Source organism: Delphinus delphis, chromosome 3 (genome assembly GCF_949987515.2).
Source record: "Delphinus delphis chromosome 3, mDelDel1.2, whole genome shotgun sequence".
Taxonomy (NCBI): domain Eukaryota; kingdom Metazoa; phylum Chordata; class Mammalia; order Artiodactyla; family Delphinidae; genus Delphinus; species Delphinus delphis.
In genome coordinates this window covers 79,754,768-79,772,430 of record NC_082685.1, presented here as the reverse complement: position 1 = coordinate 79,772,430, position 17,663 = coordinate 79,754,768, and the positions used below count along the sequence as shown (strand labels likewise).

General features: G+C 38.4%; 1 protein-coding gene across 1 annotated transcript in view; it reads left to right on the top strand.

Annotated features, from left to right (window-relative positions):
- Positions 1-17,663, top strand: part of KCNN2 (potassium calcium-activated channel subfamily N member 2) — a 183,952-nt gene that overhangs the window by 40,125 nt on the left and 126,164 nt on the right. Inside the window, exon 3 of the mRNA XM_060009004.1 lies at positions 4,777-5,195. Within this exon, the coding sequence (XP_059864987.1) occupies positions 4,777-5,195 (419 nt within the window). The remainder of the gene's footprint in view (positions 1-4,776; positions 5,196-17,663) is intronic.

The window sequence follows — 17,663 nt, the reverse complement described above, 5'->3', positions numbered from 1 at the left end:
CAGTGGATTCCCACTGCACTTGGACTGAAATCCAGTCTTGACACTATGGCCAACAAGGTCCTGCATGTCTGGTCCATCTTTGGCTCTTCAAGCTCATCTCCTTTCACTCTTCCCCTTGATCGTTAACTTTCAGCCACTCTGGTGTTCTTTCATTTCTTTAAGCATGCTAAGCTTTTATAGCCCATGGCCTTTACATGTGCTATTTCCTCTGCCTAGAATGTTCTTCTCCTGGCAGTTTATATGACTGGCTTTTCTCTTTGTCCAGGTGTTGCCTTAAATGGTACTTCTCAAAATGTCTTCCCTGGTGACCACATCTGCTGTCACCACCAATTTATTGTTCTTTATTTCATCTCTTATTTGTTTCCTTCATCACAGTGTCCACAGGCATAATTACTTCATTAAATTGCTTTAGGTCTGCTTTTTTGATTTTGTCTTTCTTTCCTGGTGAAAGTTAGTTCCATGGGGCAGACTCTCTGCTCTAAATCCTACTGGGTGGCTAGTACGTAGCACAGTGCCTGGCACATAGTGAGTATTCAGTACACTGGATATTTAGTAAATAAATGAATAAACTAAAGGAGTAAGCAGCCACTAAGGGTGGGGATTATGTGAAGAGTAGAGGAAATATTTCTTTCTTAACTTTGGCATTGAAGTATGTGCTGTGATAAAACCAAGAATTAAAATCGTTTTAGGTGTTGATTAAACCCCTGATAGTAGAAAGCAACTACATGATAGAAATTTTCTCTGGAGATGTTACTGAACTTGTTATGGAATTGCACAATTATGCTGCTGCAATGCCTGAACATTTAATAGGATGTGTTCTGTATCAATTTGGAAAATGTCATAGATTTATTTCACTTATGTTCTGCATTAGTATTCTCATCTCCCATGAGCATGTATCATCAGTGTTAGGACCTGTCCAGTGATTAATCAATATTAACTGAGAAATATCAAGGTAGTTCATTTTCCAGGTGTTTATTATTCTCTACTAGGTAGATGTGGATCATGTCCTCAAGGAGCCTCACAGACAAGTAGGGGTGACAGTCTGACAAAAAAAATCCTATTGTCCTCTGTGGCAGCATCAATAAGAGGCACATACAGGGATCATGGTGTAACAAAGGGGGGAGTTTTGCAGATTTGTCTGGGGCCTGGACAGTGTCCCAAAGGAGGAGGCTGTGGAATTGGTCTTAAAGGAATAAGAATTTGCTAGGTGGAAAGACTTTCCAGTCCTTAAGACAGAATGTACAAGGACATAGAGGCACAATTAAGGTAGTATGTTTTGAAATCTGCAACCAGAGGAAAATGTAAGAAGAGTAATGGGCAATGAGATTGAATAGATAGGCAAAACCAGATTGCCGAATGGGGGGCTTGGAATGGTTTTAATCTTGACGGCAAGATTATATAATTTACATTTTCAGAAGGTCATTGGAGGATGGAGGATGGCTTCCAGTAGGAGGAATCTGGTGGTGGAGATAAAAGGCAGGGAAGGGATCACCTAGGAAAGTACAGAAAGAAGAGTCAGAGATGGACCTCAGTAGAGCAGGGGCACTTGAATGGGGAGGAGGAAGGTGCTTTTTAAGGAAACTGAGATGGATTCTTCAGCATGGCAGCAGATGAACAAAGCAATATGTCACATAAGCCAAGAGCAAAGATCTTTTTTAGGAAGGAAGGAGTGATTTATATCAGATCAAGTGAGATAAAAATTAAGATGGAAGGACCAGATCTCATAATTAAGGTATTTTGAGTGACCCTTAGCAAGAGCTATATTGGTGGGGTGATGAGGATAGAAGCCCCATGGGGGTGTTGAGGCATGAAAGAAAAGTGAGAAAGTGAACACCGCTTAGGGCAGACATAGAGCCAGTGGGAGTCCTTGTTTGTTTGTGTTGCTTTGATTTTAATGAACAGTACAGATTTGAACTTGCTTGTATACTCTGCTGAGAGAGAGAAAGCACAGGAACTAGGCTGTCAGTGCAGGAGAACTGGGTTTTCGTGTAACGTTGCTTTAAATAGGTGGAACAAAAGAGAAGGGAAATAAGGAGAAAAGGTGAGATGTACTTGAGTTTGTGGCTGAAGTATAAAGTAGAGGTATTTCTGATACTGGGGGAAAGTGTACTGACAGGGGAACAAAATTGGCTCTAGAGGAGAAAGATGATTTTTCAGGGCAGAAGCTATAGGGAGCTGGGGCATGATCACAGGGATGCTAAGTGTTCAGTTGAGTTTAAAGGCGCAGGCATGTGGTGACCCCAGCCCACCTGCAGGTCTTAGATGTAAAGTTACCAGGGCAGGTCCACCAGAATATAAAGGAGAAGGCTGCTGAGAATACCGATGACATAATGGTTGAAGTGATGGTAAAGAATAGAGAGAGCCAGCCTAGTTAGGGAAGTGAGCAGAGGGGTCAATGCAAAGGGGCCTGGAAAAAGAGAGTAGCCTGAGGTCAGAGGAACAAGTGCTCTTATCTAAGTGATGGGAGGAGGGCCAGGCCTGGAAATGTATGAGACTGGAAGTAATATATGAGAATTATACATTTCTTTACCACTTACCTGGGAAGGTACTCATTCTGCACTTAAGCTGCTGTTGCCCAGAATGGTGTGGGCAAAGCCTGTCTTGGAATTGTGCTCAGCCGGAGTCTTCGTGCTTGGTACTCCTTTTGGGGGTGGATTTGATTTTTTGCCAAGTCGTTAAGAGCCATGTTTGGTGAAGAAAGTAGACAAACTGGGTAATACCATTTTTGGTAGAAATGGAAATGTAGATTTAAATAACAATACTGTTTTTCTTACGTGACTTATACTAGGCCCTGATAGCAATTTACAAAGAGAGCAGTGATAGCATCTGTAGAATATACAGAGCCTCTCAAAGTAACTAGTTGGAGGGATACATTCTTTTGGACATAAACACCTTAAAAGATTTTGGGGTCACATTCCTTTAGAGTTATAAAGTACCCAGTAAATACTTACTGATACAGAGTTTAGAAGATGTCTACCATTTTTTCTATAGAATCTTTTGTATATCTTTATTAATGAAATCCTTTATGCCAACGTGGTATTGAAAGTGGTGAACTGAACAGGAATATTTATATAGCCAGCTTGGCAGCTTTATTTAGGATCTGTTTCTTTATTGGACACTGGAAAATCTAATTTGTACTGTCTGTTAGCATTTATTTATCAAACACTTTGAGGTCCGTAGATGAAAAGATATGATAAAGGCATACCCAAAGCCATTATGTTGCCATAACTTAATTTGTTAAAATTTTGACAAGGGATTCTTCTTATTCTCTAACTTTTTGAAGTACCAGAAAGAAGTGATCATTTTTGTCCTCAAATTCCTGTCCTTGCAAAGTAGCGCTGATGGCAGTGTTTGAATAACAGCATGGGCAGTAGCTAGGACCTGCAGAATAATTACCCTAGAATGGGAATTTGTAACCATTTAAGTGGTGGGAAAACGATTCTTTTTTGACCCCAGAGGAGCAGAGATCACAGAATCTAGTCATCCTGGGGGTCTGCTCAGCCACCTTCCTTTGCGACTCACTTACCTGAGAACACACTGTGCTCACTTGGGTTGCTTTCATCTCATGCTTTCTACATAAGTTGGCTACTTACCAAAAGGCAAAGAATATGTCATCTTTCTCAGTGGGGGAGCACTGTCGGCATTCTGGGCAGACAGGTCTTTTTTGTGCGTGGGACTCTTAGAATCTCAGCCTGCTTGGCACCGCTGGCTTCCTGGCTCTAAATGCCAGTAGCCTTCACAAGTCACTGCGGCAGTCAGAAATGTCACCACACATTTCCAGATGCCTTTGGTTGTTTATGGACTAGAGCCTGGGGGACTTGTTTACTGAACAACCAGCAAAGACAGGAAACATTCTTTTCTGTTCCTTTTATGGTCGGTTGGTCTATCTATCTATCGTCTATCTATCTCCTTTTTTTTTCCTTTTCTTTTCGTTTTCTTTCATTGTGGAGTGAAGAATGACAGAAATAGGAAAAAGGAAACTTTATTAGAGAAAGAAAGATGGAAAACAAATTAATAATCCAAGGGAAAGCTATGGGAGAGCAGAAGAAAAGAGATAAAAAATAGAGCAGGAGCGAGGAAGCTGGAAGAAATGTTTTTGCCACATTTGACTATGGTCCCTTGTGATTTCCTCTCAGAAGCCAAGAATAAGATTTCCTTTAAGAACACTCAGGCATTGTTGCATTATAGGGTATAACTGATTGCAGAGGCACTGTAAATAGATTTCACTGAGAATATGGCTAGAATTGTGCAAGGTTTAGATCCAGACCCTGAAAGAAGAGAGCAACTTGTTATAAGGAAAGTCCTTCTGACTTCATCTAAGGAGGAAGTACATTACTGACAGGCCCAAGCCCCTTATTTTAAAATGATGTCACTAACGTGATTGTCCAGGGGCATGGACTCCAAAATATCTTCGGCTCCTGTATAGCAAGTTTGTAATTTTAATTGTTAACAAAATAAAGTTCTCCTTTTGTGCCAATACCAATTTCTTAAAATAGTGTACCTGGCTAGCATTTATTTATTTATTATTTTTAAATTTATTTATTTATTTATTTTTGGCTGCATTGGGTCTTCATTGCTGCACGCGGGCTTTCTCTAGTTGCGGCGAGCGGGGGCTACTCTCCGTTGCGGTGCGTGGGCTAGCATTTAGAAGTTATGACCTAGAGCTCGCCATGGTTGCTAAAAGTCACCTACCTGTTATGTATTTTAAAAATCTGCACTAACACTTGTGGACCATTCATGCCATACTGAAGCTGATTTTCTACTTTATTTTTTCAGTTGTTCATGGTGGACAATGGAGCAGATGACTGGAGAATAGCCATGACTTATGAGCGTATTTTCTTCATCTGCTTGGAAATACTGGTGTGTGCTATTCATCCCATACCTGGGAATTATACGTTCACATGGACGGCCCGGCTTGCCTTCTCCTATGCCCCATCCACCACCACTGCTGATGTGGATATTATTTTATCTATACCAATGTTCTTAAGACTCTATCTGATTGCCAGAGTCATGCTTTTACACAGCAAACTTTTCACTGATGCCTCTTCTAGAAGCATTGGAGCACTTAATAAGATAAACTTCAATACGCGTTTTGTTATGAAGACTTTAATGACTATATGCCCAGGAACTGTACTCTTGGTTTTTAGTATCTCATTATGGATAATTGCTGCATGGACTGTCCGAGCTTGTGAAAGGTAAGTTTGTTTCTTTTCCTGAGAACATAATTTGTCTTATGGTGTCCTTGAAAGTGGGAGAAAGAATGCATTTTAGACTAGAGGTACGTAGAGACTCACTCTTGAAAATCTGGGGTTCTCTAATGTGCTTCTTTTAAATGAGTGTGACAGAACTTTTCTTAAGATACCTTGCATACAGCAATGTCTTGATGATTATGTATTTTCTTTTCTAATTTAATCAGTTTTCAGTAGAGGGCTGCCTTTATAATCCTTGTCAAAACTTGGAGACCTACAAATTGCATAGGAGACTTCCATCAGAAACATTTGTTTAACGGTAATACTGAATCATTTTGGCACCTCTTTGGTTATAGTATTGATTATTGTTGAGACAGAAATCCAGTGGAAAAGTGGGGATGCACGATGTGTGAACTGTAGGGAATGTCTCAAAGTGGTTTGTTGATTGTAGTGCCTTTTTATAACAGTGTTCACGTGATTACCGGTAAGGGGCTTATAGGTGTATATTTGGTTTTATTGACCTCTCAACAGTTAGTGAAAAGAGACTGTGTGTATTTGTTTTATTGTCTGAAGAGCTCTGGTGGTGTAGAGGCTAGACACGGTCTCAGAACTCAGAAACTGTTCAGTGAGTCTAGGTTAATCAGTTAGAGCATCTGTGATGTTAACCTTGCCATTTAACAAACAAGCAAAAATAGATTTGTTATGTAAACAGGAGGAACTCTACCATAATGAGGGGGGAACCTCTTGTGACCTTGGTGAAGAAAATTCCAGTTGAAATTAGCAATAGACATATAGGAATGACTTAGGAGTTTATAGAACTGTTAAATATTAGGATGTTGGTGTTTGTAGTAGCTAGGTATTTTTAAATTTAGTTTTTGAAAATCAAACATTCATATACACACACACAAATAGTTTAACAAAGGAAATATCTGTATGAGAATTGTTGCAAAAATAGCAAACTCAGAACACACCTCACCCATTTCTACTTTCCAGAAGCAATCACTTTAAATTCCTTCAGCCATTTCTTTAGTAATTGCTTTCCATATTTCTAAATGGCATTGCTTATTTGCTACCTTTAGATTTTTCATCTAGATTTTTAGGGAAGTTGCAGTTTTAGTTTTCTTTCACTTTCATGTACACACTTTCCCGAATCTACCCCCCAAAAAAGTAATTTTTCTTCTCGGTAAGTTATGTAAACACCAGTAATCCATATTGCATATTTACATTATTATGACTATGCGGACTGCACTTGTAGTTGAACTATGTAGTATATTATAAACATTTTGCCTTTTCTGCACATTTTTAAAATTTTCTCTGGAATTAATAATTGCCTCTTTATTTGCTCAGTTTTCTATATTGGATTTCTATATTGGGGAAAATCTATCCATTTCACCTTGAACTTGAATTTCTGGAGACTTTGTAAACTGCTTCTCCATCGTATTGGGGATTTCCTTTGCCTTGTTTGTATGTTGAGTACCTTTTTTCTTGAACCTCATTTCTCCCTCTTTCTTCATTTATTCCCTCATTTTGGAAACTCCATCTTCCAGTAGCTTCTGAGGAAAGGTACTGGGTAAGAGAGGGATTTTTTGAGACCTTTCAGGTATGGCAGCATTCATTCTTGTCTCTTGCTTCATTGATCACTGGGCTGGATAGAAAACTCTAGACTGAAAAGCACTTTCTCGAAGAATATTGAAGACTTCATTTTCTTCTGGCATCCAGGGTCCAGTAGTCTGATGCTATTCTCATTATTTAATCCCCCCCTTTTTTTTTCTGGAAGCTTTTAGAATCAATGATCTAAAATTGCACCAGGGTATATCATGGTGTTATTCTATTTTAATCCAGTGGGCCTGTTCAATCTTGGAATTAATTTCCTTCAGTTCTTGGAACTTTTCTTGAATTATTCAATGATTCTTGTTCCTGTTTTTTTGTTTATGGATATCGGCCCTCCTCTATTAGTTTTTTCTTATTTCCTTCTGTATTGTCTTCCATCTCTGTTTTCCCTTCATATATAGAGATTAACTTCAATTTATCTTTCAAACGCTTTCTTTTGGAATTTTATTTCTTCTTTACTGTGTATTAATTTTCAAAGTCTCATATTTGATCCTCAAACGCCCATTTTTTAAACTAGCATCATTCTTTTTTTTCATAGATGTACTGTTTTATTTCTCTAGAGATGTTAATGATAATGTTTGAAATTTTTCCCTTTGTATATTTTTTGTTTCCCCAAAGATGTATTTTTCTGGGTTTTTTTTGTTTGTTTGTTTTTTGTTTTTGTTTTTGGCTTCTGTCTGTTTTAGAAGCTTTCTTTAAGTATTTAAGTAACCTTAGCTGTCCACTCATACTTAAGATTGAGACACTAAAGACCTGATTAGAAGCTTTCTGCACACATCTAGAACTTGTTGACTGTGGACTTCACTACAGGGTAATTTGGGTGGGTGCATGGAACACCGGTTTCAGTATCTTTACGTATTTTTATTTTTTTCTGAACAATCCGACTGGCTCATGGGAAGTGTTTTTACTGTCCTGCCATGAAAGTGGATGCTTGGATGGCAGTGTTCTGGGAACTGAAAGGTGGGGCAAAGAAGGGGTTTCAGCAGTTAATATGTGAACGTGTATTTGTCTTCCTAGTTGCAATGGAATAGGCTTACTCTCTCCAGTGCTTAACGCCCTGCAGTCAGCCCATAGACCTTGTGTTTTACCTCTCCAGACAATATATTTGCAGACTTCTTCCAGGTTGGCAAAAGGCATTACCAGTTACACAGAGTGGAAGAGGGAATCTAGATGTCTAACTGCTTTTATGCAGTGTTTGAACCTGTCCTCACGTTGAAAGCTCTGTCATTTATCTCCTCTCATAGAGGTACTGGTGCCGAGAATTCCTGAGTCTTTGGTGTGTGTGTGTGTAGGCAGGGGCAAGGTTGCTGGTTCTCAGTGCAAATATGGTTGCTTCCTGACTTTTCCCCACTGCTGGTCTAGAATTCTCCTTTCTCAAGCTATCGCTGGTCAGTTGGCTTTCTAGCTACTTTATTATCGTATTGGCGCTCATAACCCCTGTGGGGTTGTGCTTTTTTTGTTTGTTTTCTAGTCATTTTAAGGGGGTCTAGGGAGGGAGCTGAGGCCAGCATGTTTGGTGAGTCCATCTGCTTTTATGAGAAATTTTGTAGTGACAAGTTTTTAATATTATGTACCTGAATCTCTTTTAGAACTTCTCTACATAAATATGGCATTTGAGGGATTAAAGTTTTTCCTTTTAAAGAAAGGTAGACTGCTTATGGTAATGCTTTGTTTCCTAGCAATCATGGTATTTAGAGGCTTGTCATATTTTCTGGAGCAGCTGTACCTATAAAGTTTCAAGAATAAATATGGAAAACCTTAGTTGATATACCTATTTAGTTTATGAAGATTACTCTTCCTTAAATGTTGTGCGTAACAACATAACAATGGCGATAAAAGCATAATGGAATAACACATACACTTATATGGGTGGTCCCTAGTGCATATGCTTCCCAAGGGCCAATTCAATAACACAGCTTCAAAATCGTGCACATGTCATTCCTTTTCTTTTCAAAATCGTTCATCTTAGCTTTTTAACCCATTGTCCCTAAACACAGAAAGACGGAGGCAAGCTGTGCCAAACCTTCTCACATCCCAAAGTATGTGTGCTTTTTAAACGCGCTGAGATCGTTAGGTGACGGATCATCCTTGTCTTCATATAGAAAGGCATGAGAAAGTGAAAATTGTCTGTTTCATATCAAGAATGAGAGTCTGCAGCCAACAGTCACCTAAAGGGAACAAATCCATGGGTCGGGGAAGGGAAAGAGCCCACAGCCATGATTGGGACAATCATGGGATTTAGTCCCAGTAGGTGCAATTTAGGGGCTCAGTGACCTCGGGTCAACCAGCTTGCTTCTTTTTGCCTTGGATTCTTCATTGCAAAACTACATGGATTGATAAGCTTTTCTCTTCCAAAGACAACATTTTATAATTGTACAAGTGTTGAGAAGAAAATCGTTAATCAGCATTGTGATAGTAGGAGATTTTCCACATTCTGTTTTTCATTAAACTTCCCATTTTGCTACACACAATCTCTAGACTGTAATGTGTAAGATACAAAGATATTTTTAAAATTTACCTTGTTTTTCCAAGTTAATTTTGAACATGCTGTAGCCTGCATCTTTCATTTCCTTAGATGTTTACTCTCTGGCCTTCCTTCTGGCCATCCATCCTTCTCTCCTTCCTTCCTTTCCTTTGTGAAATCTGCAATACTTAAATATAATACACAACTCACTTAATTATTTGGTTTGGAATTTGGATTTGAATGAGCTCCACCAGGTCCATCTTCGATTCGTCCAAATATTCTTTCCCTATAAAAGGGGATTCACACCTGACAGAAATTTTCTTCTTAGTTTATTAGAATAACTCTAAAAATATTTTTTAAAGGAGAGAGATTTTGAGAGAGAGAGAAAGGCAGATGGCTTTCTGGAGCAGTTTGTTTGGCAAACCTATCTGTCTCCTTCTACTGAGCACAGCACATCTAGAGGTTTCTGGAAAATATTATCCAATAATGAGGAGGGCATCCTATAGGAGGCATCTATTCCTGACAGTATTACTTTCCCTGGCAGATCATGTACCTCTGATTTACCTATAAGTTATAAGAACTCTTTTTTTCTTTTCTTTTTCTTTCTTTTCTTTTTTCCCTCTCTCCCTCCCTCCCTCCCTTCCTTCTCCCTTTCTCCCTTCCTTCCTTTCCCCCTTCCTCCCTTCCTTCCTTCTTCCTTTCTCCCTCCCTCCCTCCCTTCCTTCCCTCCCTCCCTCCCTTCTCCCTCCCTCCCTCCCTTCCTTCCCTCCCTCCCTCCCTTCTCCCTCCCTCCCTCCCTTCCTTCCCTCCCTCCCTCCCTTCTCCCTCCCTCCCTCCCTTCCTTCCCTCCCTCCCTCCCTTCTCCCTCCCTCCCTCCCTTCCTTCCCTCCCTCCCTCCCTCCCTCCCTCCCTCCCTTCCTTCCTTCCTTCCTTCCTCCTTTCCTTCCTCCCTTCCTTCCTTCTTCCTTCCTCCCTTCTTCCTTCCTCCTTCCCTCCCTTCCTTCATCTCTCTCTCTCTCTCTCTCTCTCTCTCTCTCTCTTTCTCTCTTTGATAAGAGGAAGCAGAGCAGGAAGTGTCTGGCATTATTTCTGTGCCCTACACTTGTCAGAAGGAGGCTGCCCCAGACCAGATTACAATATCCCTTCTCTCTCTGATTCTGGTCTGGCCTTGTGTTGAGGTGACATCAGGCCTGCAAAGAACACTCCCTTTTGAAGCAGCCTGGGAAGTGTGTCCTGAGGCTGTTCAGGAGAAACTTCAGGAACATTTATATCTTAGAAGAAGTCTGACTTCCAGAGCTTGTGGTCCTGAAAATTAGGAATTACCCTATCCTGACCTAATCTTTTTGAGGCTTCACTGGCTCTGTAAAGATGGCATAGGTGAGTTGTTCATCCCAAAGTGTGTTTCACTGGACAGTGTTTTGGAGGAAGGTTAGTAGCTGTTTTACAAGGGGTAGGACTGGATACCATGGGCCAGTGCTGTATTACATAAAGAAAAGTGGTTTTTTTTTTCTTTTTTACTTCTCAGAGCATTTAATATGCGAATGTGCATTGAGAATATCCAAGAGGGGAAAAGAACATTTATTTGGCCAACATAGTACTATGTCAACACTGAAGTTTCCAAAGGTTATAGAAAGGGGTTGTAACTTTCTATACAGTTTGAGAATTTTTAGAAATGTTTCTTGGTTCAATATATTCTTTTTATTTTTGCTACAAGTTTTATAATGTGGGAGAGGAGCCAACTTTAGGATGGAGAGGAAGAAGGGGAAAGAAAGGCAAACTGGGAACTTTGTTGGCAATGTTACCAAGCAGAAAAGTGACATTGTAGAAATGTGTAATAAACTAGACATGCTGGCACTGTTTCTGTGTCTGGAAAAGATTCCTTTAGTTAAGACATTAGTAGCTAAAAACACTCTTTTTAATCATCTCATTGTTTTAAACTAAGAGCATTTGTGTGCATTAACTAATAGGCAGTAGTTAGAGTAAATTTTCTAAAAATGACTTAAGAATGCTTTGCTTTTTTTTCAAAGGGGGAAAATTAGAGAAGCAAACAATGAAATTTATTTTGAATAGCTTCTAATAATCTAAACTGCATTTTAGGCGGATTAAGAATAAATTCTTTCCACCACTAAAAACAGATGGAAACACATTTGGTATTTATTTTTTAATTTTCCAAGGCAACCTGAGGAGTGGAGTTTGATTTGTGTTTAGAATCTATTATTCAGTGTCTTAAAAGCATGCTTCATTTCTTCCATTAATCAATTTAGCCTTTTTTTCTTAACTCTGTCACTAATGGTCACATTGCATTCTTATTAATTGTTTGGAAGGTGATTTCTGAAATGCAGTTGAAACTTATTTTATTATAACATAGAATGTTATATCCTATGTCAAATCATGCCCCATAATGAAACTTTATACAACATATATTTCATATAAAATAGCTGTTTTTAGCACAAGAATTGGTTATGTCTTCAGACATCAGTATTATGAAGGAGGACTTGCTAAGGAAAGTCCTTGTAGTATTAGAATATCTTATTTTGTAACTAAACAGGTTTTTACACTTTTAGCACCAATTCATAGAGGACATCTGATTTAGGTCTCCATTTTCTATTGAATATGGGCCCTGAATATCATCTAAATTTTGTACATACTAAGGTAAAATGAATACCCTTATTCCTCAGAACCAATAAGGCCAAATTATAGAACGGTAGTTATTTACATCTAGGAAATTAATTAACCATTGTGGTGGTTACCATTTTATAAGCAGGTGTGAACCTGTTACTCTCAAACCATATACATTTGTGACTTCCTCTATATAGAGGACAATTTTACATAAAACTGAACTTTAAGTTTCACTATGTGATAAACTATTTAGGATGATTAAATGATGTAAGTTCTAACTTTCAAGTTTCACGTTTCAAAAATGTTTTCATTTGCTTTATTTTTTTAATGTGATATAAGCCAGTTTTTCAAGGAGGAGAGGTAGCTGGGATCTGAAAGTTTCATTTGTTCTATTTATTTATTTTTTTATTATTTATATAGGATCACATGTAGGGGGATGCGAAATGAGAGGCTACACTTCTAGAACACGAGCTTGTTTTCTTGATCTGCCGTCTATGATTTACTTCTTACATTTTTAGGAGACTCACTCAAAGGCCTGCCCTTTTTCAAGCCCTGATCCCCAGAGATGCCTCATTTCCTGTTGATTTACTTAAATTTGAAGCATGTTACTTGTCATCAAGTTTCTTCAGTAGTTGTAAAAGTAGTCATAAACTATGCATCCTGCTGGCACCTTGCTTTATAACAGTATCCTGGATAATTAGATTATTTCTTACCACTTCAAGTTTCAGCTGTTGCTAGGTAAAGTCTACGCGTTTCATCAATGGCTTTGTAATTTGTGGATGATGGTCATGTAATACCTTGTAAACTTATACTTCCAGGGTCTGATTCATACATACAGATGTAGCATTTTCAGGCCCATAAATGAGTCACAACTTTAAAATGGGCCCTTTCAAGTTATAAAAGTCTGCAGTTTGAAAGCATTCATCATGCATCTGTGCCTTGCAAAGCATCAGTGCTCAATGTAATGTTTGCCAAATAAATTGGTTGTTAGAGTCTTACAGAAAGCAAGCCAGTGCTCTCTCAAGCGCGATTTTCTCTTCATTCCTATGTACATAGGGTTTGTTTTTTGGTCTACCTCCTGAGACAACAATAAGGATTAATATTTGTTGCCAAGATACTTTGATATTCTGTTCCCATGAGTACAGTTTGAAAATACCAGCAATGGTTATGTTCAAGCAGAAAAAGTGAGAAGCCGAACAGCTTAGAAATCCAACTTCGTTGACCTAGTCGGTTCATCACAGTCCTCCCATCCTGACATCCATGCCAATGTCCAGATTTTATGCAGTATGGGTTCTGAGAGTCTTCCCATTTTGGAAAACCCTTTAGGTCATCCATATAGTACATTACACAGGGTGTGTGTATGCAGTTCTGGGCAGCGTCCTCCTTCTCTCCAGCTTCAGAACCACTGTGCCAGATAAAAAGAAAGAACATAAAGTCTAAATGTAGAGGTCCTGACATTCAAGCTATTTTGTCTTTAAGAAAATTAATATATGTCTTAGACATCAATGGGGCTTGATTGGCAAAAACTCAAGTGTTCCCTACTTGCCTGAAGGATTTTCTACGTTCTGTTTCTTTTTAAAGTTTATATCCTTTATTTATTTATTTTTACATCTTTATTGGAGTATAATTGCTTTACAATGGTATATTAGTTTCTGCTTTATAACAAAGTGAATCAGTTATACATATACATATGTTCCCATATCTCTTCCCTCTTGCATCTCCCTCCCACCCTCCGTATCCCACCCCTCCAGGCGGTCACAAAGCACCGAGCCGATCTCCCTGTGCTATGCGGCTCCTTCCCACTAGCTATCTACCTTACGTTTGGTAGTGTATATATGTCCATGCCTCTCTCTCACTTTGTCACAGCTTACCCTTCCCCCTCCCCATATCCTCAAGTCCATTGTCTAGTAGGTCTGTGTCTTTATTCCTGTCTTACCGCTAGGTTCCTCATGACATTTTTTTTTCTTAAATTCCATATATATGTGTTAGCATACGGTATTTGTCTTTCTCTTTCTGACTTACTTCACTCTGTATGACAGACTCTAGGTCTATCCACCTCATTACAAATAGCTCAATTTCGTTTCTTTGTAATTTTTATTCTATATTGGAGTATAGTGGGTTTACAATATTGTGTTAGTTTCGGGTGTACAGCAAAATGATTGTTATACATATATCTATCCTTTTTCAGATTCTTTCCCCATATAGGTTATTACAGAATATTGAGTAGAGTTCCCTGTGCTTTACAGTATGTCCCTGTTGATTACCTATTTTATATACAGTAGTGTGTACATCCAAACTCCTAGTTTATCCCTCCCTCCCACCTTTCCCCTTTGACAAGCATAAGTCTGTTTTCAAAGTTTGTGAGTCTGTTTCCATTTTGTAAATAAGTTCATTTGTATCTTTTTTTAAGATTCCACCTATGAGTGATAGGTGGAATCTCTGTCTGTCTTACTTCACTTAGTATGATAACCTCTAGGTCTATCCACGTTGGTGCAAATGGCATTATTTCATTCTTTTTTACAGCTGAGTAATATTCCATTGTATATATGTACTACATCTTCTTATCCCTTATATCATTTATTTTTAATGTTACTGTATTGCAAAATAGCACTAGAATAACAAAAGAAATTGAAGAACAAAAAAGTGCCTTTATATGTGATAAAATGTACAAATTTTGAACATTTATAGAGTTTGGACAAATGTGCCCTCTATTATAATGTTAAACTTTTATAGCCTTAGTACAGTTCAGTGGGCTTGCTTAGTGTTATGAGAATTCAGTTAGGGAATGAGGTGGGTGTTAGAATTGTATCCCAGAGCTGGTGTTGTGGTATAGAGCACCTACTGTTCACAGGAGGGCTGCTTGGCTTGACTCCCTTCAGTGGGACTGGATGAACTGTGTCCCTCCTGCTGGCCAACCTGCCCGACCAGAATCTGGTCTATTGATGCTTCCTGAGGCCCCACAGAGGGGATTGTCAATCCTTGAATTCCCCCAGTCTGCCATTTTCAGCCCTGTTTTGTCCCTGATTCAGAATCCCATGGATTAATAAATAGTCTGATCACTGCCAAATTCCTAGGGATGTTGGAAAAGGCCCAGTCATCAAATATTTTAAACGTAGCATGGTGGCGAAGTCAAAGCCATTTTGAGTACATGGCCATTATTCAATAAATGTTTGGTGAATAAATAAAGGAATAAAAAAACTTCACACAGAGTTCCACCATAATTTTTGGCTAAAGTGTAAAAAGAAAAGAGGATTCTTGTCATGCTCGTGGGTTTCTTTTTGAACAACTTTACTGTGGTGTAATTTATATACATATTTTAATTGTACAATTCAATAGTTGTTAGTAATTGTTTACACCTATGCAGTCATCACCACTATTGAGTTTTAAAACAGTTTCATCGCCCTCCCCAAAATCTTGTTCCCATTTACATTAAGTCCCTGCTCCCTCCAGTTCCAGGAGACCACTGATATGCTGTCTGTCTCCATAGATGGGCTTTTCTGAGTGTTTCATAGAAGTGGAATCAGATAATATGTAGTTTATTTTTGCATCTGGATTCTTTTACTTAGCTTAAAGATTTTAATGTTCAGCCACGTTATATAGTGTGTATATAGTTGGTTCCTTTTTACTGATGAATAGTATTCTGCTGTAAAGATAAGCCACATTCTGTTCATACATTCACCAACTGATACACATTTAGTCCCTGTTAGGGGCTATTATGAATAGGATTACTGTGAACTTTGGTATAGAAATCTGTGTGTGAGCATATGTTTTTGTTACTCTTAGGTAAACACTTAGGAGTGGCTGCACCATTTTACATTCCCACCAGCAATCAGTAATATATGAGGGTTCAAGTTTCATCACATTTTGACAACATTGTCAGTCATATACGTATATATGGATATATAACACTGTCAGTCATATATATGTGTGTGTGTGTGTGTGTGTGTGTGTGTGTGTGTGTGTGTGTAGTCTTATATAATTATATAACCATTCTAGTGAGTATAAAGTGGTATCTTATTGTGGTTGTAATTTACAGTTCTCTAATGACTAATGATGATGAACATCTTTTCCTGCGGTCATTAGCCATTTGTGTGTCTTCTTTGGCAAAATGTCTATTTAAATACTTTGCCCATTTTTAAATTGGGTCATTTATCTTATTAAATTTTAAGAGTTCTTTATATGTTCTAGCTACCGGTCTTTATCAGGTATATGTTTTGCAAATATTTTCTGTGACTTGTCTTTTCATTTTCATTCCTGTTTGTTGGAACATGTAGAAGCCATGTATACTTGCCTTTCTCTAAATCAGCCTTGTCTCCCAAAGCCATACAAGAAGAAAGCCACCTACACACATATAGAGGTCTGTGAGCTCTTTGAAGAGACTTGAATCCCTTAAGTTTGCTGCTTCATATGCTTCTCCTTCCTGCCCTTTTCCTACCCTGAAGTCTTGCTTTTCTAGTAACCACTATTTTCTAATAACAGGAAGAGAGGAAGAAGAAAGGGAGATGGTTTTTCAGCTCAACTACCTTTGTAGTTCTTACATTGCTTTAATGATTGTAGTACTATGAAAAATTAAGTCCAGACACTATCTGTCATTTTTACACTTAGGGTGAAGATGTTCCTGACTTGCCTCCCACAGGGATACTTAAGATTCTTCCCCCCCTCCTCCAGTTGAGGCAATAATTTGATTTAATTGATCCACAGCTCTCTTCATGACCAAGGGCAAACATCTGTAACATGTCTGACCCCGTTTTAGGGATGAAGGTAGAGACTGTTAAAAACCAAGCTCCCTCTCTTCTTTGTGTAACCTCGCTAGATTTTATGACAGTCCACAGTCATGACTTTGGAAGAGTGATGCTGTAGCCATGGGCTACCTGACCAGATAACCCTTGTTTGACTATCCTTCATAGGACGCTTTGTATCACAGTGACAGGATATCATAGTAAAAATCACAGGGACATGGCAATTGATATTTGACACTCAGTATTTCACATTGGCTCAGGGGCAAAAGACTTTTGAGTGACTAGTACCTAATATCTTTGTGTTCATGTCTCTTCTTATAGATTTCATGTTCTAAAAGCTATCTGTGTTACATAAAATATACTCTTTTAGTTTATCAAATTGTATTTAATATTCTAACAGAAGATGCAATTTAAAAATAAGTTTTAGCAGACTTTGTGATATCTCTCGTTGTAGCTTTAAAACCTCTTAGGAAGCGTCATGTAAGAATGATGGCCTGTAAGTACAAAAGCCACTATGTAAGGCTCAAAGTATTCAGCTTGAGTTGGATTGGCAGAAAATATCTTTTGCCAGTGAACATAGTGGAAACTTAAATTTAGTAACCTTCTTGATTTAAAGAAATGGTTCCCTACCATTGCAACAAAAAGAATAAAATACCTAGGAATAAACCAACCTAAGGAGGCAAAAGACCTGTATGCAGAAAACTATAAGATACTGGTGAAAGAAATCAAAGATGACACAAACAGATGGGATGATATACCATGTTCTTGGACTGGAAGAATCAATATTGTGAAAATGACTCTACCACCCAAAGCAATCTACAGATTCAATACAAGCCCTGTCAAATTACCAATGGCATCTTTCACAGAACTAGAACAGAAAATTTTACAATTTGTGTGGGAACACAAAAGACCCCAAATAGCCAAAGCAATCTTGAGAAAGAAAAACAGAGCTGGAAGAATCAGGCTCCTGGACTTCAGACTCTACTACAAAGCTATTGTAATCAAGACAGTATGGTACTGGCATGAAAGCAGAAATATAGA